The sequence below is a fragment of the Vulpes vulpes genome, chromosome 15 (assembly GCF_048418805.1).
Source record: "Vulpes vulpes isolate BD-2025 chromosome 15, VulVul3, whole genome shotgun sequence".
Lineage (NCBI taxonomy): Eukaryota > Metazoa > Chordata > Mammalia > Carnivora > Canidae > Vulpes > Vulpes vulpes.
In genome coordinates this window covers 56,496,824-56,522,932 of record NC_132794.1, presented here as the reverse complement: position 1 = coordinate 56,522,932, position 26,109 = coordinate 56,496,824, and the positions used below count along the sequence as shown (strand labels likewise).

Genomic DNA, 26,109 nt, shown 5'->3' with positions numbered 1-26,109 from the left:
AAAAGAAATGAGCCACCTAATACCAACCCATATGATGTAAATCACATTTTAAACCATAAACAATACCCTATTTTCTTAATATGAAAATACACTATTGACAGAATAACAGTTGTTGAGGGAAGAAACACGGTCTACCACATTATATGTAATCACTGATTTAAGTAAATATTTTTATTTCAATATCAAAACATTAAAAAAGTACATCTTAGAATTGAGGAAATACAATAATACTATGACAAAGGCCATATATATATATATATGGAATCTAGATACTCCATGTCATTTCCTGTCACTCTTCACACTGATAACATTTGTTAGACAATTACTATGGAACAGTGCATTACAAGCCTCACCTCATTCAATCTTCACAACTCTATGAAGTATTATTATCCCAAAGAGAATATGAGGCCCTAAAAGGGTAACTGCACAAAATCTATAGCTATTACATGGTGGAGCCAGCACTCAAACCCAGCCAGTCAAAGTTAGCTCATGTTTTAATACCTATGCTGTCCTGTCTCTCCACACAGTCTATGTGGAGGCCCTATTCCCTGCCTCCCACCCTTACTGCTTTCCATTCTTCTCAATTCTTTCAGTCCTCTCATTAGAATTCTAATGTTAAACTATCCCATCATTTCCCAGATAATGTGTGTATCGGCTGGAAATCATGGGCAAACTGTTAGAAACTACCTATTCTCAAAACCAAGAAATAGCAGCATAACCCATTTCAACATCTTTACTGAAGATCAGAGGAGCAGAGCATGAGAAAGAAAATAGAATTAACCAGGGGCAAGAAAGAAATGAGAAAAACCTCAGCATTTAAAGAGATTAGGTCTTACCAGATTGCGGAGAACTCATGTGATAAGCTAAGTTATCACTCACACCCAAGTCACCAATATCAAGGTAGGAGAAGATGAACAAATTCAAAGACTATCTCAACAAAACCTTACCTCTATCTGTTACAAAGAATACCCTAACTATTTTGACAGTCAGGAAATGTGAAAATATTTAGTGACTCAAAAAATGAAAAGGTTCCAGAAGACAAAGAATAATGACTATGATTATGGAATATGTTTGATATAAAAGAGTGCCATATAGGATAAGAATATAAGCTTTGACTCACAGAAACTTGGGTTTACATTCTGGCTCCACCATTTATTAACTGTATAACCTTGGACAAGTGACTTAACCTTTGAGCCTCAATATTCTATCTCACAAGATAAAGTACCTAACATGCCTGACTTAATAGGTACTGAAACGTAACTTTTCAACAAAATTCATATAAAAAATATGAAGCCATCTCCAACAGAGAAAGCACCAAAGCTAGTCTCAGAAATCTCAGGGGAGTTGAAGAGGCAATAGGACCAGAGTGAATACATATAGAAAGTTTAAATGCTATCTTAAAAAAAAAAATTTTTTTTAAATAAACCTTCTACTCATTAGCACACATAAAAAATGTCTGATACCTACAGACATATGTCCCTCTACAAGGCAATAAAATATTTCCCTAAGGTCATAAATCTCAACAAAAATGACTCTGAGGTCACTATTAAAATAAGCTGCTATAACTATCAATAACACGTACAAGGTTATTCACTGCAACACTATTTACAAGAGCAAAGAATAAATAACTCATATGTCCATCAATAGAGACTTGGTGGAAAAACTATGGGCAATCCACCCATCCAATGAAAATGATGCAACTGTATAAATAAAGATGTCAAAACAAAATGTAAAATAATCTATATAGCCATGCTATCTTTTGTGTAAGAGAGTGTTTGAGTGTGTACTGGTGCACTTACTTGTTTTGCAAAAAAGAAACAACGGAAAGATTTATCAGAAACTAATGAAAATATTACCTATGGGAATAAGGGCCAACCTGGGTAAAAGGGGAAGAGGATAGAGATAAAAGTGAGACTTCTTTGATTATACCTTTTTATAAGGTCTTAACTTCTAAACAATGTAATACTTTATATATTTTTAAAATAAAATTAAATAGAAAATGAAAAAAAATTGGGATCCCTGGGTGGCGCAGTGGTTTGGCGCCTGCCTTTGGCCCAGGGCGCAATCCTGGAGACCCGGGATCAAAACCCACGTCGGGCTCCCAGTGCATGGAGCCTGCTTTTCCCTCTGCCTGTGTCTCTGCCTCTCTCTCTCTCTGTGTGACTATCATAAATAAAGAAAGAAAGAAAAAAATATTAAAAAAAAAAAGAAAAAGAAAATGAAAAAAATTATATTAAATTCTAAGAAGTACAACATAGCAACACCTGTACAAAATTATAGCACCAACCATCTGATATTGATCATCTGTTGTTTTTGAGATTTCCTGGCCTTTAGAGATCTTAGAATTAATTTGAGGGCTAAATCATTAATATACGAAAAGACAACACCATAAGATGACAGACGGTAAAAGCCACCCAAGTGATCACCAAAAAGTTAAAACTTAATTTGGAATATGAAAAAGGAGAGACAGGATGCCAGAGGACATTTCCCTTGGAGGGAAGAACACAACAAATCTAGAAGAAGAGAGGACTGAGTTTCAATAAAAATAAAATGCTGGGTGCACCTAGTCTCAGAATCTTCCCCACCCCAGCATCTGACAGCACAGGTGAATATAATTTGTGAAGAATGCTGGTCCTTGAAAATATGACACTACCAACTCCTTTGAATAAAGAACATGCTATACTCCTATATTACTCTGAAGTGTTTTCTTCTTGGATTCTGATACACTGCTAAACCTACATGAAAAAGATTTAAGTCCTTAATTTAAAGGACATTTCCTAATAGTTTGATTAAAGAGACAAAATTTTTCCAAAGATACCTCTAACCTTCACAGCTAACATTTATGAAACTGAGAACAGTATTTTTTAAATTATTCAAGTCAATTTCAGTTTTTATTCTATAAAGAAACATTTTTAATCATTAAACTGATTAGGTGAGACAAACTTTAAATCAGCTTTCTTGAGGTATAATTTATACATAAGAAAATTCCTCATTTTTAAGTGTATAGTTTAATGAGTTTTGAAAAATACATATAGTCATCTAACTATCCCAAAATCAGGCAAATTTTAATCTTCTCCATAACTCTAAAATGCCATGAATCAGTAAGACTGATTTCACTTATAGGCTTTAAGTTTTTGAAGTGTTCTCTTCTAAAGCTTTGAAAATTACAAGGCACTGTTCTAAAAACACTATATACCTGCTACCACTCATTTCACACAGTAACTAGAACTTTAAGGACAGTATTAAGTAAAAAATCTTAAACACATACATACCTACTCTTTTTTCTAAAAGGTTTCCTTGTTGTGCCAACTTGATTGCATGTATATAGCCAAAGGAAGCGTCATATCCAAGCATTTCACAATATATAAGTCTCACCATACATTCCTTCATCATTTTCTGCAAAGCAAAATAACCAGTAATTGCATAAATAAGTAGAATGTTTTGTTTTTTTAAATTATATTGCAATCATTTCACAGGGGAAATCCCTTAATCCTGGCACTAAAGAAATAACCAATACATATATTATAAATTCATAACCTGAAGTCAAACTTTATAAATAAAAGTTGCTCCAAAACTTAGCTCACCAACAGTATTGATTTTAGTAAAATTATTTTAACTTTTTTTTTTTTTAAGATTTTATCCATTTATTCATGAGAGACACAGAGAGAGGCAGAGACATAGGCAGACAGAGAAGCAGGCTCCCTGTGGAGAGCCCGATGCTGGACTCAGAGCCCAACACCAGGCTCAATCTCACAACCCCAACATCATGACCTGAGCCAAAATCAACAGTCAGATGCTCAACTGACTAAGGCACCCAGGCACACCCTAATTGTAGCTATGTCTAATTCTAAATGTGTAAATTTGGTTATAATGTGAGACACATGGTCCTCAGACAAAATTTCACCAATAGTAATATGACTTGGCTTCTAGAATGGAACACATCATTTTAATATACTCTGCCAAATAAAAACATCCATAAAATTCCCACAAGTCGGGGATCCCTGGGTGGCTCAATGGTTTAGCGCCTGCCTTCAGCCCAGGGCGTGATCCTGGAGTCCCGGGATCGAGTCCCACGTCGGGCTCCCTGCATGGAGCCTGCTTCTCCCTCTGCCTGTATCTCTGCTTCTCTCTCTCTCTCCCTCTCTCTCTCTCTCATAAATAAAATATTAAAAAAAAAATTCCCACAACTTGGTAATAATTTGTAAAGAAAATAACTTTCACATTTAAAAACCAAATTACACACGGACTTTCTTCAGAATTATTTTGTTGTACGTAATATGCAATAGTCTGTTTTACAGACATTCTTTTTAAACAACTCTGGTATAGCTATTATATAAACAATATTTAATTTTTTTAACTGGGTCTTTCAATACTTAAAATATAAGCTAATTAAGTTGTTTAAGGCATTGTATAAATGTTTTCAGTATAATATTTGCATTCTCAATATCTATAATAAGTTTTAATCATAAATAAAATTATAAATAAAATGTGTTTCAAAATAAGCTCACACCTATTTTAATATATAAAAATTAATCAAGGTTAGTATATTACACAAAATACCTGGAAAATAACAAATATTTTAAAGCAAGGATAATAATATTTAATATTTCATTCATATTTATGTACGTATATCATATTTATATATGTAAATATGAAGAGTTTTTTTTTAAAACGATAGGAAAATCAAGCTTGGAGAAAAAGATTTTTAATACAGGTCACTTATGTTTAAAGTAATAAAAGTTAAATCATTAGTATATTAAGACTACTAAGTACTGAAAAAACAAGCTTAAAAGATACTAGAAGTCCCTCTTCAAAAGCTTCCACATCAATTAGGAGTGAAAGTGTTCATCTAATCTATTAAGTACTAATCCTGGTTTTCAAACATTTTATCTCAGAGTTTTTCAAAAGTCATGATGAGCTCTATTTTATTAAAATTATACATGCATACATTATTATTCTCTTAGAGAAGTCCATTTCCCAATACAGAAATTTTTTTTATAATTTCTCTACCAAACTGTCATACAACTTCTACACAACCACCTCAGGGACAGACTATAAAGCATGCCCAGATGGGCACCTGAGTGGCTCAATCGGTTAAGTGCCCAACTCTTGATTTTGGCTCAGGTCATAATCTCAGGGTTATGGAATCAAGCTCTGCCTGGGGCTCCATGCTGAGCGTGGAGCTTGCTTGGGATTCTCTTCTTCTCCTTCTACCCCATCACGCCCTCTCTCTCTCTCTCTCATTCTCTCTCTCAAAAAAAAAAAAAAAAGAAAAAGAAAGCATGTCCAGAGCTGGATGGTCATAATGATTATAAAATCTTCCTTCCGAACTCTGGCTCCCTAACTTATCTTATTTCTCCAGGTATGTCAATTATAAAAAATAGAAATAAAACAAAGTAAAAAGACAGAAACCACTTCTGCTACATTTCTATCAAATATCATGAATAAATATCACAATGATTTCATACATATACACACACAGACATATCTATACATATACACATAAATATATCAGATTAAGCTAGGTTTTGAGCTTCATTTGTCCACATTACTATGATCATAAAAGGATATATATACACTCTTAGACTTTAAAAGTGTTATTTATGTACATAAGCATGTGTTCATGCAAAATGATCACCCCAATATTTTTATTAGAAGAGGGAAAATACTCCCACAGTGATGTACACACAGGAGGTACTCACTAAATATTTGCTGAATAATGTTGCTTGGCAAAATCTCATTATATGAAACATGAAAATTAATTAAAAGGAAAAAAATTTAAGTCTTAATCTAACTATGTAGAAACAGTGACCTGCATAGAGCGGCTACTCATTAAACAGCTGCTAAATGAATGCTGTTTGAAAAATCAAATTACATGGAACTCAAGTTCTAAAATAACTGGAACTCGATTTAGGTGTTGTGCAATATAGTTTTACAGTAAGAAAACCATGTTTCTACCTTGTTCACATATAATTCAGGGTTGAAAGTATTACTTCAGATGATATATGGTAAATTTTTCCCAGTGCACAACATTAAAACAATAAGAAAGGCGCTGGAGTCCCATCAGTATTGCCACATTTATGTAATTATCATCACGTTGGTATTGAATTGTCATCAGTCAAGCAAGTCTTGCTTCAGTGTCACCAGTCAATAATAAAAAGCTCAAGCTGATGTCTGACTTGCTATCATCCATAACTGACTGTGACCATAACAAATTAGATTTTAGTAACTGATCAATTAGATGCCACTATAGACTCCATAGTGGACCAGATTTCAAATATAAAATGTGCTGGCACTAGCTATACAGACTTACCAGTGTTGTAGTAGGAGCAGAAACAGTTGCTTTCAGATTACTCAATTCCTGTTGGATTAATTTCTCTTCCTCCTGAAAAAATGAAAGTATTTAAATGCATGAATAACTGTCTTTCCAAACTGTAACAATATTTCTTGAAAGGAAAAATATGATACTTTCAATGACAAAAAAAAAAATCACATTATTTTGAAGGACAGTTATAAAAATTATGTGCTTAACATTGGCCTAAAGGCATTTCTCCAAACCCTCCCAATCATTCCTGGAAAGAATAATCCATCATGCCTTTTTCCTTCACTTAATTATTGTGCCCTCAAGGACAGTTTAGCAGAAAATGTTTTGTTTTGAATTAAAGGTGGAGAGAAAGAAGAAAAGAAATTTTTCATGAATTGGTCCAGGATAAGGTTCTCACACTTTCTCTTTAAGAGTAAAAAGTCCTGGGGAGCCCAGGTGGCACAGTGGCTTAGTGCTCTCTTCAGCCCAGGGCCCAATCCTGAAGATCTGGGATGAAGTCCCGCATCAGGCTCCCTGCACGGAGCCTGCTTCTACCTCTGCCTGTGTCTCTGCCTCTCTCTCTCTCTGTGTGTCTCTCATGAATGAATAAATAAGTAATCTTTAAAAAATAAAAAAAAAAAAGTCCTGGGGCGCCTGGCTGGCTCAGTCAGTAGAGCATGCAACTCTTGATCTTATGGTTCCAAGTTTGAGCCCCACATTGGGTGTAGAGATAATAAAAAAATAAAAAATTTTAATAAACAAATAAAAGTAAAAAGTTTTCATAGAATAACAAGTAGCATAAGAGCCATATGCTTCCTTCTTATTTTCTCCTTATTCCTTACATCCTTTCTCTCACTTCTCATCTCTCTCATACACACAATAAATACACCATTGTGATCACTTCTGTCTGCACAGTGTTTCACCTCCTTAGCACACTTGAATATTGGTCTCATTTTTGGCTAACATAATGCTATCTTTAAATTACACATTGAATCAGGGGCGCCTGGGTGGCTCAGTGGTTAAGCATCTGCCTTTGGCTTGGGTAGTGATCCTGGGGTCCTGGATTGAGTCTGCATCTTGCTCCCGGCACGGAGCCTGCTTCTCCCTCTGCCTGTGCCTCTGCCTCTCTCTCTCTCTCTCTGTCTCTCATGAATAAATGGGTAAAATCTTTAAAAAAAAAAAAAAAAAAGTTACACATTGGATCAGCAGATGTCCATTAGGTAGCTTATCAAGAACCACTAGTGAAGTACTGCCACATTTCCACATTTAGATATCTTATGTACAGCTTCAAACTGCAATTTAATATCAAAAATAATTCTTTTTTTTAAATTTCACTCAGAATCTCACAAAAATTAGTAAAGGACAAAGCGTTGAGACAAGCAATAGTATGTCCATAATAATGATTTCTGAATGTGAAGCAGAAATACAGCATCCAGTGGCATATCATCTTATTTCACATTAAAAAAAAAAAAAAAATGTTTTAGGGCAGCCCGGGTGGCTCAGCCGTTCAGCGCCTGCCTTTGGCCCAGGGCGTGATCCTGGAGTCCCTGTATGGAGTCCCACGTTGGGCTCCCAGAATGGAGCCTGTTTCTTCTTTTTTTTTTTCTTTTTTTTTTTTTAAGATTTTATTTATTTATTCATGATAGACATAGATAGAGAGAGAGAGAGAGAGAGAGAGAGAGAGGCAGAGACACAGGCAGAGGGAGAAGCAGGCTCCATGCAGGGAGCCCAATGCGGGACTCCATCCTGGGTCTCCAGTATCGTGCCCTGGGCCGAAGGCAGGCACCAAACCGCTGCGCCACCCAGGGATCTCCATGGAGCCTGCTTCTCCCTCTGCCCATGTCTCTGCCTCTCTCTCTCTGTGTGTCTCTCATGAATAAATAAATAAAATCTTTTTTTTTTTAATGTTTTAAACCCCCAGGGCACTTTGAAGGAAATCCTTCTCTGTCATTTCTCCTCTCTGGGCACTTATCTGTCATTGTATATTGCTTATATCTGTCTTAAGCTCCATCCAATTCCTTGGGAAAAAGGAAATAAGTTTTATTCTTTTCCCTCAGTGTCTAACACATAACCTCTCCCATAAGCATATTTTGAACAAATTACGACGTAACACATTTATCTTGCACAACCCGTTCACCTACCCAAAGTCTGCGGACGCTTAATACCCTCTATTACAAGTGCTGATTTTCAACGCCCACCTGAGGCCGACAACAAATTTTACATTTTGGGAGAATGAACGCTTTTTCTTTGCCTCCCCCCGCGGTTGGTCTAACCTAAGAACCTCGAGCTCCCCAAGGATGCTGAACGATAGGTTCAGACGGCAGGGTCTGCTCCGGCGTGTGAAGGGACCTGTAAAGGAACTTTGTAGAAGGTAAACAAAGCTGGCACTGGCTCGGCACTTGGTGTTTTCACTCGCTTGGTGGCCCATCTAATCCTCGAAACAACCTATAGAATACGTATGGGTACTTGTCCACGTCGACGTTCCAGGAAATACGAGAAGGCTCAATAATGACTCAGGGGCAGGGCCAACTCGGCCTGCCAGTTGTCGGTCCCGGAAGGAAACTGACGCTTCCAGACAGACGCCCGGACCGACTGGACGCCTAACGCAGCCCCTAAGCTCCCCCGGAGCTCCGGCGGGGCCAGGCCTCCCAGCGCGAGGGCCTCCCCACCCCGCCCACACCCCCCTCCGGCGCCCCTGACCTCCCGGCCGCGGGAGCACGTACGTGCTTGGAGGTTAGCGCTGTGATGCCGCGGACGAGGCCGCCCAGCCGCGAAGAGAAAGAAGCCTTGACGCCCGCGGGCCCGCCAACCGACTGGTTCTGCAAAAAGAGTCCCGGCAGCGCCGTCAGCGTCTTCTCCACTATGTCGCTCATCGCCGCCGCCGCCGCCACCGCCCGCGATCGGGCCGCCGCCCGCCTTCATGCCCGGCCCCTGCCCAGACGCCGGCCCGGCCTCCGTAGACACTTCCTGTTTGTTTGAAAAAGAAATCTTTATTCGCGTCCAGCGCGGACAAGGACAGGGTCGTTCTCGAGAGAGGCCGCCGGAGGGCGCGAGACTCCGCGTGATGAAACCGCTCGCCGCGCAGACGACGCTGGGTCCGCCTTGGGGAAGCCGCTGGGGCGGGTCCCTCTCACGCTTTGATGTCCACTCATTACTACACACCAGGTAAAAATAGAGGGAGTCAGGATGCCTGGGGGGCTCAGCGGTTGAGCGTCTGCCCTCCGCCCAGGGCGTGACCCCGGGGTCTCCGGATCGAGTCCCACGTCGGGCTCCTGCATGGAGCCTGCTTCTCCCTCTGCCTGTGTCTCTGCCTCTCTCTCTTTCTCTGTGTGTGACTATCATGAATAAGTAAAATATTTTTAAATTTTTTTTAAATTTTTTTTTAAATATTTTTTTATTATTTTTTTTTAATTTTTATTTATTTATGATAGTCACACAGAGAGAAAGAGAGAGAGGCAGAGACACAGGCAGAGGGAGAAGCAGGCTCCATGCACCGGGAGCCCGACGTGGGATTCGATCCCGGATCTCCAGGATCGCGCCCTGGGCCAAAGGCAGGCGCCAAACCGCTGCGCCACCCAGGGATCCCTAATTTTTTTAAATTAAAAAAAAAAAATAGACGAGTCTGTGTCATTCCCTGGGTTGCTTCTCCATGCCCCACTGCCTTGTAAGTTTGATTGGTGCTGTAAACTGTCAGGGTGGAGCAATTCATGCTCCTTTAGCTTCACTGCTGGAGGGAACTCAGTTATTTTGGAGACAAGCTTGAAAAGCCCAGTGGTATCTGCTGGCCTGAGGTTGCAGTCCTGATTACGGTGAGCAATGGATCAAGGACGCAGCAGTATTTTAAAAGAGAGATCAGGGGGATCTTGGGTGGCTCAGCGGTTTAGCGCTTGCCTTTGGCCCAGCGTGCAGTCCTGGAGTCCTGGGATCGAGTCCTGCGTCAGGCTGCCTGCATGGAGCCTGCTTCTCCCTCCTCCTGTGGCTCTGCCTCTCTCTCTCTCTCTATGTCTATCGTAAATAGATAAATAAATAATAAATATTTTAAAAAATAAAAAATAAAAGAGAGATCAGGAAACAGCCAGGGATAGTAGCTCTCCACCCATCCCTAACTGATCAAAGGCTGCATGCACACATGCAGGAGACACAAGGCCTGTTGGAAAGTAAAAGGCAGACATGAAAACTGCCTAAAATGTGAAAGTTCTCTCCAAACCACACATTCATCTAGTAGCAGAGATTGGAAGTCTTACTGGTTCTGGGCATTTGAGCAACCTTGATCAATTTCTGGCTGACCACTAAGCTGTGTGGGTACAGGATGACCTCTAAAAAGAGAGCTATCCAAAGGTTTAGTCCAGGCAAGTTACTAAACAAAGAAAAAAAAAAAAAAACAGCAACAATTATCACTAAGGGTAGAAATCAGAAACTAGATTTGCTACAGAATTTTACCTAAAATCCCTCCCTTTCTTGGAGGGATGACAATTCTGGACTTCAGATTATATTACAAAGCTGTAGTGATCAAACAGTATGGTACTAGCACAAAAAAAAGGCACATAAATCAATGGAACAGAATAGAAAACCCAGAGATGAACCTACAGCTGCATGGTCAATCTTTGACAAAGCAGGAAATAATATCCAATGGGGAAAAAAAAATTTTTTTCAACAAATGGTGTTGGGAAAACTGGACAGCAACAAGCAAAATAATGGAATTGGACCACTTTCTTACACCAAACACAAAATAAATTAAAAATGGATTAAAGACTTAAATGTGAGACATGAAACCATTAAGATCTAGAGGAGAATACAGGCAGTTAACCTCTTTGATATCAGCTATAGCAACTTCTTACTAGTTATGTCTCCTGAGGCAAGGGAAACAAAAGCAAAAATAAACTATTGTGACTCCTCAAAATAAAAAACTTCTACACAGCAAAGGAAACAATAAAACTAAAAGGCAACCTTCAAAATAGAAGATAGGGATCCCTGGGTGGCGCAGCGGTTTAGCGCCTGCCTTTGGCCCAGGGCGCGATCCTGGAGACCCGGGATCGAATCCCACGTCGGGCTCCCGGTGCATGGAGCCTGCTTCTCCCTCTGCCTGTGTCTCTCCCTCTCTCTGTGTGACTATCATAAATAAATAAAAATTAAAAAAAAAAAAAACAAAAAAAAACAAAATAGAAGATATTTGCAAATGACATATGTGATAAAGAGTTGATATTTAAAATATATAAGGAACTTCTCTAACTCAACACCCAAAAATGAATAATCCAATTAAAAAATGGACAGAAGACATGAGTCAACATTTTTCCAAAGAAGACATATAGATGATCAACAGACACATGAAAAGATTATCAACATCACTAGTCATCAGGGAAATACAAAGCGAAACTACAATGAGCTATCACCTCACACCTGTCAGAATAGCTAAAATCAACAACACGAGAAGCAACAGGCGTAGGCAAAGGTGTGAAGAAAGGGGAACTCTCCTGCACTGTTGGTGGGAATGCAAACTGGTGTGGTCACTCTGAAAAACAGTATAGAGTGTCCTCAAAAATAGAACTACCCCCCCCCCAAAAAAAAATAGAACTACCCCATGATCCAGCAATTGCACTACTAGGTATTTACCAAAAGAAAACAAAAACACTTATACAAAAGGATATATGCACCCCAGTGTTTATAGCAGCACATCTGCAATAGCCCAAGTAAGGAAACAGCCCAAGTGTCCATCAACTGATGAATGGATAACAAAGATGTGGTATATGTATACAATGAAATATCACTCATCCATTAAAAGAATGAAATCTTGCCATTTGCAATGATATGGATAGAGCTAGAGAATATACTAAGCCAAGAAAGACAAATACCGTATGATTTCACTCATATGGGAAATTTAAGAAACAAAACAAATGAGGATGAGGGTGGGGAGAGAGAGGCAAACCAAGAAACAGACTCTTAACTATACAGAACAAACTGATGGTTACCAGAGGGGAGTGGGGTGGGGGAATGGGTGACATAGGTTATGGCAACTAAGCAGGGCACTTGTGATGAGCACTGCAAGATGTATGGAAGTGTTGAATCAGTAAATTGTGTCCCTGAAACTAATACTACACTGTATGTTAGCTAACTAGAATTTAAATAAAAACTTTAAAAAATAAAAACATAAAGTGTCCAGCTTTCAACAACAAAATTATGAGAGTTTAAGAAAAGCAGGAAAATATGACCTATATGCAGGGGGAAAAGCAATTGATATAAACTGTCTCTGAGTGGGCCTACATGTTGGATTTAGAAGACAAAGATTTCAAAGCAATTATATAAATATGTTCAAAGAACTCAAAAAAATCATGTTTAAGTAACTAAAAGAATATATGACAACGATGACTTAACAAATAGATAACTCAATAAAGAGATGCAATCTATTTTTAAAAAGAGAACCAAATGTAAATTCTGAAGTTGAAAAGTATAATAGTTGAAAATTTACTAGAGGAGTTCTACAATAAGTTTGAGATGGCAGAAGAAATAAGCAGTGAGCTTGAAGGAAGATCAAAAGAAATTATTCAGTCTTTAAAACTGAGAGAAAAAAGAATGAGGGAAAAGAAACAGCCTTAGATATCTGTGGGATATCATGAAGTATATTAACATGAAGGTAATGAGAGTCCCAAAAGAAGCGAGAAAAGAGGGTAGGGTAGTAAGAATACTTAAATAATGGCTGAAATTTTCTCCTATTTGATAAAAAAAAAAAAAAATCCAAACAAAAGAAAAACAATTTGTCATTTTAAAGGGAAAACCAATTCAATTAATAGCTGACTTCTCATCAGAAAAAATGGTAGCCTGAAGGCATTGGTATCATAATTTTAGAACTGAAAAATCAAGAATTACGTAGTTAGCAAAATTGACCTTTTTTTTAAAAAGATCTTTTATTTACTGATTCATGAGATACACAGAGAGGCAGAGACACAGGCAGAGGGAGGAGGAGACTCCCGGCAGCAAGCCCCATGTGGGACTCAATCCTGGGACTTCAGGATCATGCCCTGAACCAAAAGCAGACGCTCAACCACTGAGCCACCCAGGCATCCCAAAATCAACCTTTAAAAATCAGAGTGAGGGACTTCATTTCCTTATGAAGTCTCCTGTGTTACATGAAACATACTAAATAGATCTGTATGCTTTTCTCCTGTTTTTTAAAAAAAGAATGTGAAATAAAGACATCTCAAGATAAGCAAAGAATTTGTTATTAGTAGACTTACCTTAGAAGAAATGTTAAAGAAATTTCTTCAGGGGTGTTGGCTGACTCAGTTGTTACAGCATGTGACTCTTGATCTTGGGGTTGTGAGTTCAAGCCCCACATTGGGTATAAAGTTTATTTTTTTAAAAAGGGAAAGAGGGGGGATCCCTGGGTGGCGCAGTGGTTTAGCGCCTGCCTTTGGCCCAGGGCACGATCCTGGAGACCCGGGATCGAATCCCACGTCGGGCTCCCAGTGCATGGAGTCTGCTTCTCCCTCAGCCTGTGTCTCTGCCTCTCTCTCTCTCTCTCTCTCTCTGTGTGTGACTATCATAAATAAATAAAAAAATAAAAAAATAAAAAGGGAAAGAGGGATCCCTGGGTGGCGCAGTGGTTTGGCGCCTGCCTTTGGCCCAGGGCGCGATCCTGGAGACCCGGGATCGAATCCCACGTCGGGCTCCCAGTGCATGGAGCCTGCTTCTCCCTCTGCCTGTGTCTCTGCCTCTCCCTCTCTCTCTCTCTCTCTCTCTGTGTGTGTGTGTGTGTGACTATCAAAAATAAATGAATAAAAATTTTTTTTAAAGTTTTAAAAAAAATGAAAAATAAAATAAAAAATTAAAAAAAGGGAAAGAAATTTCTTCAGGCTAATAGGAACTGACACTAGACATTAATTCAAACTATACAAAAAAATGAAGAACACAGGAAGTGGTAAATATAAAGGACTATAATATTTTTGTAAGAACTCCTTTAAAGGACAAAAGATTGTATAAAGTGAATCATAACACTGTATTGTTGGATTTAGAACATGTACAGATGTAATATATATGACAATAATCACATGAAGGAGCTATAAATGGAACTGTATTGGAGCAAAATTTCTATATTTTACTGGATTTGTATTTTATTCCAGTTATTATTAATCTGAAGCGAATTGTGATATATTAAGATGCATACTGTAATTTTTAGTGAAGTAACCACTTAGAAAATAACTAAAAATATATAGTAAAATATTAACATAGGAATTAAAATGATATTAAAAGAGGCTATTAAACATAACAAAAAACAATAAAAGAGGAACAGGAGAACCAAAAGTAAAAAGATGTGATATATAGAGAATAGCAAAATGCCAGGCATGAATCCAAGCATATTCATAATTATATTATAAATCTCAATGAGCTGTTTTCTTTATTTTGTTAATGTAATATATTTGCATTGATTGGTTTTTGGATATTGAATCATCCTTACGTTCTAGAAATAAATCTCACTTGATCATGGTGTATAACCCTTTAATGTGCTATTGTATTCTGTTTGTTAGCATTTTGGTAAAGATTTTTGCATCAATGTCCATAAGGGATATTGGTCGGCATTTTCTTGTAGTGTCTGTCTGACTTTAGTATAAGGAAAACACTAGCTTCATAGAATGAATTTAGATGTGTTTTCTCCTCTTCAATTTTTTGGAAGAGTTTGAAGAGGATTGGTGTTCATTCTTCTTTGAATGTTTGGTAGATTCACCAGTGAGGCCATATGGTCCTCGGCTTTTCTTTGTTGGGAGGTTTTGGATTATGGATTCAGGCTCCCGACTAATTATAGATCTATTCAAATTTTCTATTTCTTAATGATTCAGTTTTGGTAAGTTGCGTGTTATTAGGAGTATATCCATTTCTTCTGGGTTATCCAATTCATTGGCACACAATTGTTCATAGTAATCTATTACACAGTAGTCCCCACTTTATCTGTAGGGGATACTTTCCAACGCCCCCAGTGGATGCCTCAAACCACAGGTAGTACCAAACTCTACAAATACTGTGTTTTTTCCTATACATACATACCTATGTTAAACTTAATTTATAAATTAAGCATACCAAGAAATTAATCACAATAACTAATAAAATTGGACAATTAAAACAATATACTGTAATAAAAATTTTGTGAATGTTATCTCTCTCCCTGTCTCTCGAAAAAGGGTACTGTACTCACCCCTCTTCATCTTGTGAAGATGTGAAATGATAAAATGCCTACATAATGAAATGAAATGAGGTGAATGACGTAGACACTGTGATGTAGTGTTAGGCTACCATTGACCTTCTGATGATATCTGAGAAGAATCATCTGTTTCTGGACAATGGTTGACCACAAGTACCTGAAACTGCAGAAAAGGAAACCACAGATAAGGGGGGACTGCTGTAATCCCTTTTATTTCTGTGTTATCAATTGTAACACCCCCTTTTTCATTTCTGATTTTAGTTATTTGAGTCTTCTCTCTTTTTTTCTTAATCTAGCTAAAGATTTGATTTTGTTTGTTAATCTTTTTGAAGAATAAATTTTAGTTTTGTTGATTTCTGTATTGTTTTTCTTTTAAGTAATCCCTACACCCAACATGGGGCTCAGACTCACAATCCTGAGATCAAGAGTTGCATGCTCCACTAACTGAGCCAGCCAGTTCCCCCTTCCTCTACTGTTTTTCTATCTTTGTTGCACTTATCTCTGCTCAAGTGTATATTATTTCTTTTAGCTTTGGGTTTAGTTTTCTTTTCCCAGTCCCTTATGTTTAAATAGGCTATTGATTTGAAGTCCTTTTTATTCTTTAATGTATGTGGTTACAGTTATAAATTTCCCTCATAGGACTATTTTGCTGCCCCTGAGAAGTTTTGGTATGTTGTGCTTTTATTTTTATTTATCTCAAGGTATTTTCTAGTCTCCTTTCTGATTTCTTCTGTGACTTATTGGTTGTTTAGCAATATGTTGTTTAATTTCCTACATATTTCCAGTTTTCCTTCTGTTATTGATTTCTAGTTTCATTCCATTGTGGTCAGAAAAAATACTTTGCATGTATGTGTAACCTTTTTAAATGTATTAAGATTTGTGTTTGGCCTAATATATACTCTGTCCTAGAGACTATTTTATCTGCACTTGGGAAGAATGTGTATTCTGCTGTTGTTGGGTAAAGTGTCCTGTATATGTCTATTAGTTTAACTGGTGTATAATGTTGTTCAAGACCTCTATTTCATTATTAATCTTCTATCGATTTCTATTCATTATGGAAAGTACATATTTAAGTCTCAAACTATTATTGTGGCTCCCTTTAATTTTTTCAATTTTTGTTTCTATTGATAGGTAGATCTAAGTGAATAGATAGATATTCCATCTTTATGGATTAGAAAGAATCAATATTGTTAAGATTGCAGTTCTCCCTAAACTAATTTATATATTCTATCCAAAAACTACAGCAGCCTTTTTGGCATAAACAGTAAGCTGATTCTAATTTTTATGTGGAATATTCAAAACAATTTTTTAAAGATTTTATTTATTTATTCATGAGAGACACAGAGAGAAAGGCAGAGACACAGGCAGAGGGAGAAGCAGGCTCCATGCAGGGAGCCGGACATAGGACTCGTTCCCGGGACCATGGGACCACACCCGGAGTTGAAGGCAGGCGGCCAACCGCTGAGCCACCTAGGCATCCCTATCCAAAACAATTAAAAAAAAAAAAAAAAAAAGAACAAAGCTGAATGACTTAAAGTAGCCAATTTTAAAACTTACTATAAACTACAATAATCAAGACAGTGTGGTATTGGTGTAAAAACAGGAAATATATATATTAATGGAAGAGAATTGAGAGTCAGAAATAAATTCTTATATATATGGTCAATTGATTTTTTAAATATTTTATTTATTTATTCATGAGAGACACACACACACACAGAGGCAGAGACACAGGCAGAGGGAGAAGCAGGCTCCATGCAGAGATCCTGATGTGGAACTCGATCCTGGGACTCCAGGATCATGCCCTGGGCCGAAGCCAGGCGTTAAACTGCCGAGGCACCCAGGGATTCCCTGGTCAATTGATTTTTTTTTTAAGACTTAGTTCTTTTAGAGAGAGAGAGAACATGGTGGGGAGAGGTAGAGAGAAAGAGAAACTTAAGCAGACTCTATGCTGAGCTTACAACCCAACGCTGGACTCAATCTCATCACTTTGAGATTATGAAACTAAAAGTCAGATGCTTGGGCAGCCCCAGTGGCGCAGCAGTTTAGCGCCGCCTGCAGCCCAGGGTGTGATCCTGGAGACCCAGGATCGAGTCCCCACATCAGGCTCCTTGCATGGAACCTGCTTCTCCCTCTGCCTGTGTCTCTGCGCCTCTCTTTTTCTGGGTCTCTCATGAATAAATAAATAAAATCTTTTTAAAATAAATAAATAAATAAATAAATAAATAAATAAATAAATAAATAAAATAAAAGTCAGATGCTTAACTAACTGCACCACCCAAGCACCCCTATGGCCAATTGTTTTTCAGTGAAGTAGCCAAGACAGTTAGTTCAATGGAATAAAGGACGCTCTTCAAAAAGTGATACTGGAACAATTTGATATCCATATACAAAAAAAGTTAACTTCTAGACCTTTACCTCACACCATACCCAAAAATTACCTCAAAATGGATCTTAGACCTAAATATAAATGCAAAACTATAAAGGTTCTAGAAGAAAACATTGGCTAAATCCTTCATATGCAGAGTTCTTAAATATGACATCACAAGTGTGATACACACACACAAAACTGATAAATTGGACTTCATCAAAATGACAACTTTTGGGCATTAAATGAAACTCTTAATAAGTTCAAAAGATAAGATGTAGTCATGAGAAAATGTTTACAAATTATGTATCTGGTAAAGGAGCTGTATCCAAAATACACAAAGAACTCATAACTTAGTAATGAGAAGAGTAACAATCCAATTAAAAAATGAAGAAATGCACATTTCACCAAAGAGGATATATGAATGGCACTTGAAAAGATAGTTAACATTCTTAGTCACTAGGGGAATTCAAATTAAAACCACAATAAGATAGCATTACACACCCTCTAGAACTATAATCAAAGGTCAGACAATACCAAGTGTTAAAGAGGATGTAGGGAAACCTTTACATATTGCTCGAAGGAACGGAAAATGGAAAAGCCACATTGTCAAACAGCTAAGTAGTTTTTTAAAAAGGTAAACAAATTTGCCATACTATCTAAAAATTCTACTACTAGATGTTTACCCAAGAGAAATGAAAATATATGTTCACACAAAGACTTGTACATAAGTGTTCACAGCAGTTTGGTTATTCATAATAACCAAAAGCTGGAATCAACTCAGATGTCCATTTTGATGAGTGGATAAACAAAATCATATGTCCATGTAATGGACTACTTTTCACCTATTGGAATGAAACTAAAGGAATGAAGCACTGATACATGCTAAAACATGGATTAACCTGGAAAACATTATGCCAGGTGAAAGAAGCTAGTTATAAAAATTGACTTATTGTATGATTCCATGTCTATGATATGACCAGAAAAGACAAATCTTCAGAGACAGAAATCAAATCAGTAGTAGCTTGAAATTGGAGGTGAAACTGAGGATGGACTGCAGATACTCATGAAGGAATTTCATGGGGTTTTGGACATGTTTTAAATCTAGATTATAACAGTAGTTGCACAGCACTGTAAATTTACTAAAAACCACTGTCTACATGCTTACAATGGGTGAATTTTATGGTATATAAATTATATTTCAATAAAATTGTAAAATTGTTAAATGAATTTCAGAAATGCTTGTCCGTTATTGACAGTTTGCTACTGGATCTTTCTGGAACTAGTGACTAGAGATTTGTGCAGAAATGGAAAGAGAAAGAACGTGTTTAGAAAAATTAATACCTTTATGACAGTAAATAGGGGGCAACCAGAGAAAAAATTCAAGAGAGAAGGCTTGCAAATAGCAGAAATTGAAACTCTCCAGACTGAGAGGCAAGGCCTAGAAAAGGAGACATACTGGATAGAGTTCTGGGGACTGCAATTGTGGGAATTTAGGCTACTTTAAAGAACACAGTTCCACCCTCATACTCAAAGGGGCACCAGAGGAGCAAGCCCCAGTTGGAACTGCAGATAATCCCAACCCCTGAAGAAAGGGCCCTGAGCTCGTTCAAAACCTGACCTAAGTTCTTCAGAGACCAAGACTCTCAATTTCCTTTTATTTTCTTGAGGGGAAGAGGGAATTTGCCTGAAGGTGGCTTCCTTTTAAGTCTGAAAATGTGGCAGGAAGAGCCAAGAGAAGCCCTGTGACTCTCTCCAGGGGAGAGGCAGTGATTACAGCCAAAAGAAACTGCCCTAAGAAGAGCTTTTTCAGAATGACACATGCTATTTTCTTCCTCTCCCTCCGTGACTCAGATTCATATTTCACACAGACCTTTGCCTATGTTTTCTTTGCTCTGCCTTGACTGCTAGCCAGCAGACTGTGTCCACAGCATTTTCCCACTCCTGCTCCCCAGTCTGAATCAGTCTGGTAAAAACATTAGCTGGAAGAGATCCGGTGTTTACCAGGTAAATTCCTCTACAAGTACCTTTGCAATGAAAACTATTTGAGTCCTCCACAACCCAGCTTATATCTAACCTAATTCAAGTTATAGTCAATGAAATAAAATTCTAATCCATACCACATATTTGAACAGTTCAGTGGTACTTACTTGTAAAAAGATTTGACCTATAATATTTTCTTTTCCCCAAAGAACTTAAGAAATAAGTAGAGGCAAAAACAGAGCCCCTTCAGTAGTTGGAGAGTATTTTCCCACAGACATGTGTTTTAAAACTCCAGTTCCCAGGAAATCTCTGTAAGGACTTTTCCCAATAGTCTACCCAATCCTGGACAAAAGAGAGAGAGGCTTTAGATTTGATAAGCAGGATCTTCTCAGAAGGAAACCATGGGAACTTTATCAGTATTCAAGCAGGCGGTGGTCCAGAGCATTGTAGAAAATGATCAAGGGATCAGAAATGAATTTGGTTAAAGGAAACAAAAGTAGCATACCAAAGAAATGAGAGTATATTGAGGCCTGAGGCCATTCTAGTGTAGTAGAATGAGAGTCAAGTCTTTAAAAATACAGTACCAGGGCACCTGGGTGGCTCAGGTCATGATCCCAGGGTCCTGGGATTGAGCCCCATGTTGGTTCTCTCTACTCAGCAGGAGTCTGCTTCTCCCTCTGCCCCTCTATTCACTTGTGCTTCCTCTCTCTTTCTCTCTCATTGTCTGTCTTAAAAAGATAAATAGAATCTTTAAAAATAAATAAATAAGAAATAAAAATGCAGTACCTAGATCATATGACAGAGTTAATTACATCAGTTATTCTTACATAGTGATAAGAGTGAGATGCTTAAAGGGCATCATTCCTGGAGGAAGCCATTTTCTCCCTCTCCCAGCTCCGTAAAACAGAAACTTCCACCTTTTCAGAATTGTGAAGAGCATTTGCCTTCCTGCTTATCCTCTCCCAATTCTTTCCAAGGAGGGACTGACTTACCTGACTTTGGGGCATTGGGGAAGGAAGTGCGCATGCTCAGCTCCTTCACTACCTTGTCCGGGGAGTAGCCTGCCCACCAGACAAGTGCATCCCTACCCTGATTCCCAAATATACACATGTACACCCACCCTTGCCTCCCCGGAAGTCTAGGGCAGAGTATTAGGAAGTGTGGTTGTAAGCTCTGACATGTGACTCCTCCACTCTGGCCTCACTCCCACCAAAGGTAACACTTCTGTCTCAACATGTCTAATTCATGTGACTGTTTCTCAAAACGTTCTGAACATAGAGGGGCTTAGAGCTGTAGTTTATGGTCTTCTTTAAAGCCTCCAAATCAAGGGGCACCTCGGTGGCTCAGTGGTTGAGCTTCTGCCTTTGGCTCAGGGAGTGATCCCAGGGTCCTAGGATGGAGCCTGGTGTTGGGATCCCTGCTCAGAGGGAGACTGTTTCTCCCTCTTCCCTTCCCCCCAGCTTGTGCTCACTCGCTCTCTCTCTCTCTCTCTCTCTCCCTCCAATAAATAAATAAAATATATTTTTTTAAAAAAAGAAGAAGAAGAAATACCAGCTCTTGGGGTGCCTGACTGGCTCACTAAGTTGCTTAAGGTTCTGCTTTCAGCTCAGGTCCTGATCTCAGCCCTACATCCAGCTCCTCACTGTGCAGGGGCCCTCTACCTTTCTCTCTCTCTCTCTCTCTCTCTCTCTCTCTCTCTCTGTCTCTCTCTCTCATAAATGAATAAAATATTAAAATAAAAAAAAAAGAAATCCCAGCTCTTATAAGATGTGCAGCCTTCACCAATTTTGAGCCTCAGTTGCCTTATTCATAAATGAGCAGAAATGTCATTCCCACCAACCCTGTAGGGGGTTACTGTGAGAATCATTACATCATGTATATGAATGTTCTATGTACACTGGAAAGTACGATAGAAATATAAGATAGTTTGAAAAAAATGGTGAGGTACTTGAAGATATTTTGGGGTTGAAGAGCTAGGTATTTTCCATTTACTCCTTCAGATCCACTCTCCAATCTGATCCGTGTTCTGGAGGCTGAGCTTTCTGAACATCAATGGGCTCCCTCACCTGTTGGCTGCCGGTTGAATTTAATTAAAGTAGAACCACAGAGGGGTTTGGAGAGAAGGTGGTTCAGCATCCTCCCTGCTGGGTCTCTTCAGGTTGCCTGAACCCCCTATGGAGGGCACAGCTCAAGTCAAACTGCCTTCTCCACAGTTTTCCCCCAAACCAGCAACATTACCATCACCAGGGAATGTGAAAAATAGTTACTCTAGTACTGCCTCAAACCTACTGAAACAGAAGCTCTGGGGTAAGGCCCTGCAATCTGTGTCCTCCAAGAGATTCTTTTTTTGTTTGTTTGTTTGTTTTAAGATTTATTTATTTATTCATGAGAGAGAGAGAGAGATTGAGGGAGAGGCAGAGAAGGGGAGAAAGAAGCAGGCTTCTCGCAGGGAGCCTGATACAAGACTTGATCCTGGATCCTGGGATCACAACCTGAGCCAAAGGCAGGTGCCCAACCACTGAGCCACCCAGGGGTCCCCCTCCAAGAGATTCTGATGGTACAGAATTTGAGAACCACTGCTGTAACTAACTACTGTACTCCATTTCCTTTGCTTGTAGCTACTCACCCTAGGATACTATCCCTTGTTGCTTCCCCCCCAAACCCTGTTTACCTTTGTAAATAGTCTTTTCATTACACTCCCCTCAAGTTAGTAATTTTGAGCCTGCCATTGTTTCCGTTTGGTAAACTAAGAAATGATGTAATATCCTTGTGAGACATATGACTAAAATCTGAGGTTTTTGTGTGGGCTTGGACTGCAACGTTGGTTTCTACCAAGGACTTTGGTCTGAAGAGGGAAAACGCTAAAATAAGTTGCTACTTGCCAAAGGAAGCTGTTGGTATTTCTTTCCTTTGGCTAAGGCCAAAGCTATAGTGAGCTAAATTCATACTATTTACTTTTTATTTCACACCAAAAGTTGAATGGGCCAAGATATAACATTTGAGCAGCCTGTAGAAAATACACAAGTTCAAAGGGTCAGCCTGTCTCGAGTGTGTGATACCTGAGACAAAGAGACTTTTTCTAGGTGTTTGTTTCTTCAGGTCTCTTGTCACAGGAGCTCTCCTTGTTTCCAGGGTAAATCTGAGGCAGAAATATTCAACAGAGGTCAGCAGGGAGCCTCGAGTAAATCTGAGAAGCCCCACTCCAGCAAGTCATTTCCTTCGGGAAGAAGCAGGGTGAAAAGGAGGCTTTGGGAAAACTCAGCCCAACCCAGGTTTGTCTTGCCTTTGCAGATTGAGTACACTGCTTTTGCCTACAACTGAAGAGACTAGTTTTCAAAGTGATATCTCTTATTTACACCTGAAAAAATGGTGAGACAGGCTAGGCCTGTTTTCACATTTTTTCTTGAATCTATTTTTTAAAAGACAATTCTCCATGTACCCCCTCACACGCCGAGGTCCATGGTATCCTCAAGCTGTAATTTGTTCTGTGTGTAGCTCACCATTTGAACAACCTTCCCAGGTTTTCCCCTCTTTGAACTTTCCCAGAGCATACTCAGAATTTAAAGGAACAGGATCCTATCCCCAGAGTCTGTTGCTGATGTGATTATCTAATTGGCCCTGATGGGCAATGACTTACTGCTAGCAACCCTGCCCAAGGCAGCCCACAAGAGTAGACCCATCTCAGAGAAAGCAGGCCTCACCACCTAAAAGCTGTATGACCTTGAGAAAATTACAAAGAAAGATATAAAGAATCATAGATTCTTGGGGTTGAAAGGAACTGATATTTAGAAATTTATGTCATGTGTTACATTTAATTTGATTTTTCATTCCTGTATTGAATTTTCTACTGAAAATAATTTCTGCCATTTATTGAGCACCTCCTATGGGCCAAGACCTATTCTAGGCATATTGTATATACTAATCCTGAAAGTAACCCATCAAGGTAGTTAGCACTAATCCTAATTTACAGTTGTGGAACTGAGACTCGATAGAGTGACATACTTAGTTCCAAGAAAGTGGCAAAACCAGGGTTCATGTCCAATTCCAGCTGGCCTGGAAGTCAGTGCTCATTCCACTTGACCGTATGATCTCTTGAGAGATCCCATTCTAACCTGCAATTGAAGCATCTTTTATAATGACCTGAGTTCTGTCTTCCTCTACCCCCTCCCCATCACTTCCAAGTTTTACCCCTCTGGATATAATAAGCAAAATTGGCTTCCTCTTCCACATGCCACTTTTTCAGATATTTGAAGACTTCAAACTACTCTGACCACCCTGAAAATATTCAACCTTTCCTTCTATGAAGGAAGTCCCTTTACTATCCTACCAATTCTTCTTTAGTTTGTCTATGTCCCATAAGTCAACAACAGCAACAACTTGAGTTTTAGTATACATACAGAAAACTGGATAAATTATAAGTATACAATGCAATTAATTTTTACAAAATAAGCTTTCCTTCCTGGATTGAGAAACAGAAACATCACCAGATCCCTGGAAGCCCGTGCTGTCCTGTCTCTGCCTCCCCAAGAGGTGACCACCACCCTGACTCTTAATACATGCATTATATAGAAAGCAGATGGTCTGCCTCTATTTGTGTCTGGTTTTCTTTGCTCAACATTGTGAGAGTTCCATGTCATATTGTGTGGAATTATACTTGGTTCATTCTCATTGATTTCTGTGTACTTTTCGTTTTTGTGTGCAACGCAACTTTTTTTTTTTATTGAAGTATAGTTGCCATGCAGTATTATATTAGTTACAGGTGTACAACATAGTGATTCAATAATTCTATACTCAAATGCTCACCATGGTAAGTGTAGCTACCATCTGTCACAATACAAAGTTATTACAATATTACTATTATTACAATATTGACTATATTCCCTGTGCTATACTTTTCATCCTCATGATTTATTCATTTTATAACTGGAAGTTTGTACCTCTTAATCTCCTTCACCTATTTTGTCCATCCCTCTACCCACCTCTGGCAGTCACCAGTTTGGTCTCTGTATTTATGAGTGTTTTTCTATTGTTTGTTTGCTTGCTTGTTTTGATTCCACATATAAGTGAAATTACATGCTATTTGTCTTTCTCTGACTTATTTCATTTAGCTTTATACCCTCTAGGTCTATCCATGTTGTTATGAATGGCAAGATTTCATTCTTTGTTATGGCTGAGTAATATTTTATTGTACATGTATACTATATCTTCTTTATCCAATCATATGTCAATGGACACTTAGGTTGTTTCTATATGTTGGCTGTTGTCAATGCTGCAATAACCATAGGGGTACATGTATCTTTTCAAATTAGTGTTTTCATTTTCTGTGGGTAGAAATAAAATGAAATAAAATGGGTACTCAGCAGTGGACTTACCAGTTTATATGGTATTTCTATTTTCAATTTTTAAAGAACCTCCACACTCTTTTCCATAGTGACTGCACCAATTTACATTCCCACCAATAGCACACGAGTGTTTTCTTTTCTCCACAAGCTTACCAACACTGGTTTTTTCTTGTCTTTTTGATGCTAGCCATTCTGACTTGTGGGAGGTGATGCTTCTATGTAATTTTTTTTATGTGGTAAAAAATTTATAACATAAAATTTACTATCTTAACCAGTTTTAAGTGTACATACAGTCCAGTGATATTAAATACCTTCACACTGTTGTGCAACCATCATCAGAACTTTTTCATCTTTCCAAACTGAAATTTAGTCCCCATTAAACAGTAACTAACCATCTACCCCTCCCTCAGCATTTGGCAACCACCATTCCACTTTCTATCTCTGTGAATCTGGCTAGATACCTCATATAAGTAGAATCATACAGCATTTGTCCCCTTGTGACTGGAACGATGTCCTCAAGTTTTATCTATGTTGTAGTATGTGTCAGAATTCCCTTCCTTTTTAAATCTAAATAATATTCCTTTGTATGGCTATACCATTTTGTTGATTCTGTGTGCTTTCTTAAAAATATGTATTTATTTTTTATTTTTGTATTTATTTTAAGATGTATTTATTTATTTGAGAGAGAGAGAGAGCACACACCCTCAGTGTGGATAGGAGGGGCAAAGGGAAAGGGAGAGAAACTCTTTTTTTTTTTTTTTTTAAGATTTTACACACAGAGAGAGAGAGAAGCAGAGACACAGGCAGAGGGAGAAGCAGGCTCCATGCAGGGAGCCCGACGTGGATCTCCATCCCTGGTCTCCAGGATCACGCCCTGGGCTGCAGGCGGCGCTAAACCGCTGCGCCACCAGGGCTGCCCAGAGAG

General features: G+C 38.4%; 1 protein-coding gene and 1 long non-coding RNA gene across 2 annotated transcripts in view; one reads left to right on the top strand and one right to left on the bottom strand.

Annotated features, from left to right (window-relative positions):
- AP4E1 (adaptor related protein complex 4 subunit epsilon 1) overlaps positions 1–9,266 on the bottom strand; it is a 54,779-nt gene extending 45,513 nt beyond the window's left edge. The window contains exons 1-3 of the mRNA XM_025998703.2: positions 9,028–9,266; positions 6,314–6,385; positions 3,273–3,396 (exon numbers count right to left, since the gene is read on the bottom strand). Coding sequence (XP_025854488.1) covers positions 3,273–3,396; positions 6,314–6,385; positions 9,028–9,177 — 346 coding nt within the window. The 5' untranslated portion in view covers positions 9,178–9,266. The remainder of the gene's footprint in view (positions 1–3,272; positions 3,397–6,313; positions 6,386–9,027) is intronic.
- LOC140595632 (uncharacterized) lies at positions 8,878–25,777 on the top strand. Its single transcript, XR_011997385.1, has 2 exons — positions 8,878–9,469; positions 22,975–25,777. It is a non-coding gene; the product is annotated as an uncharacterized lncRNA (long non-coding RNA).
- The last annotated feature ends 332 nt before the right edge of the window (positions 25,778–26,109 follow it).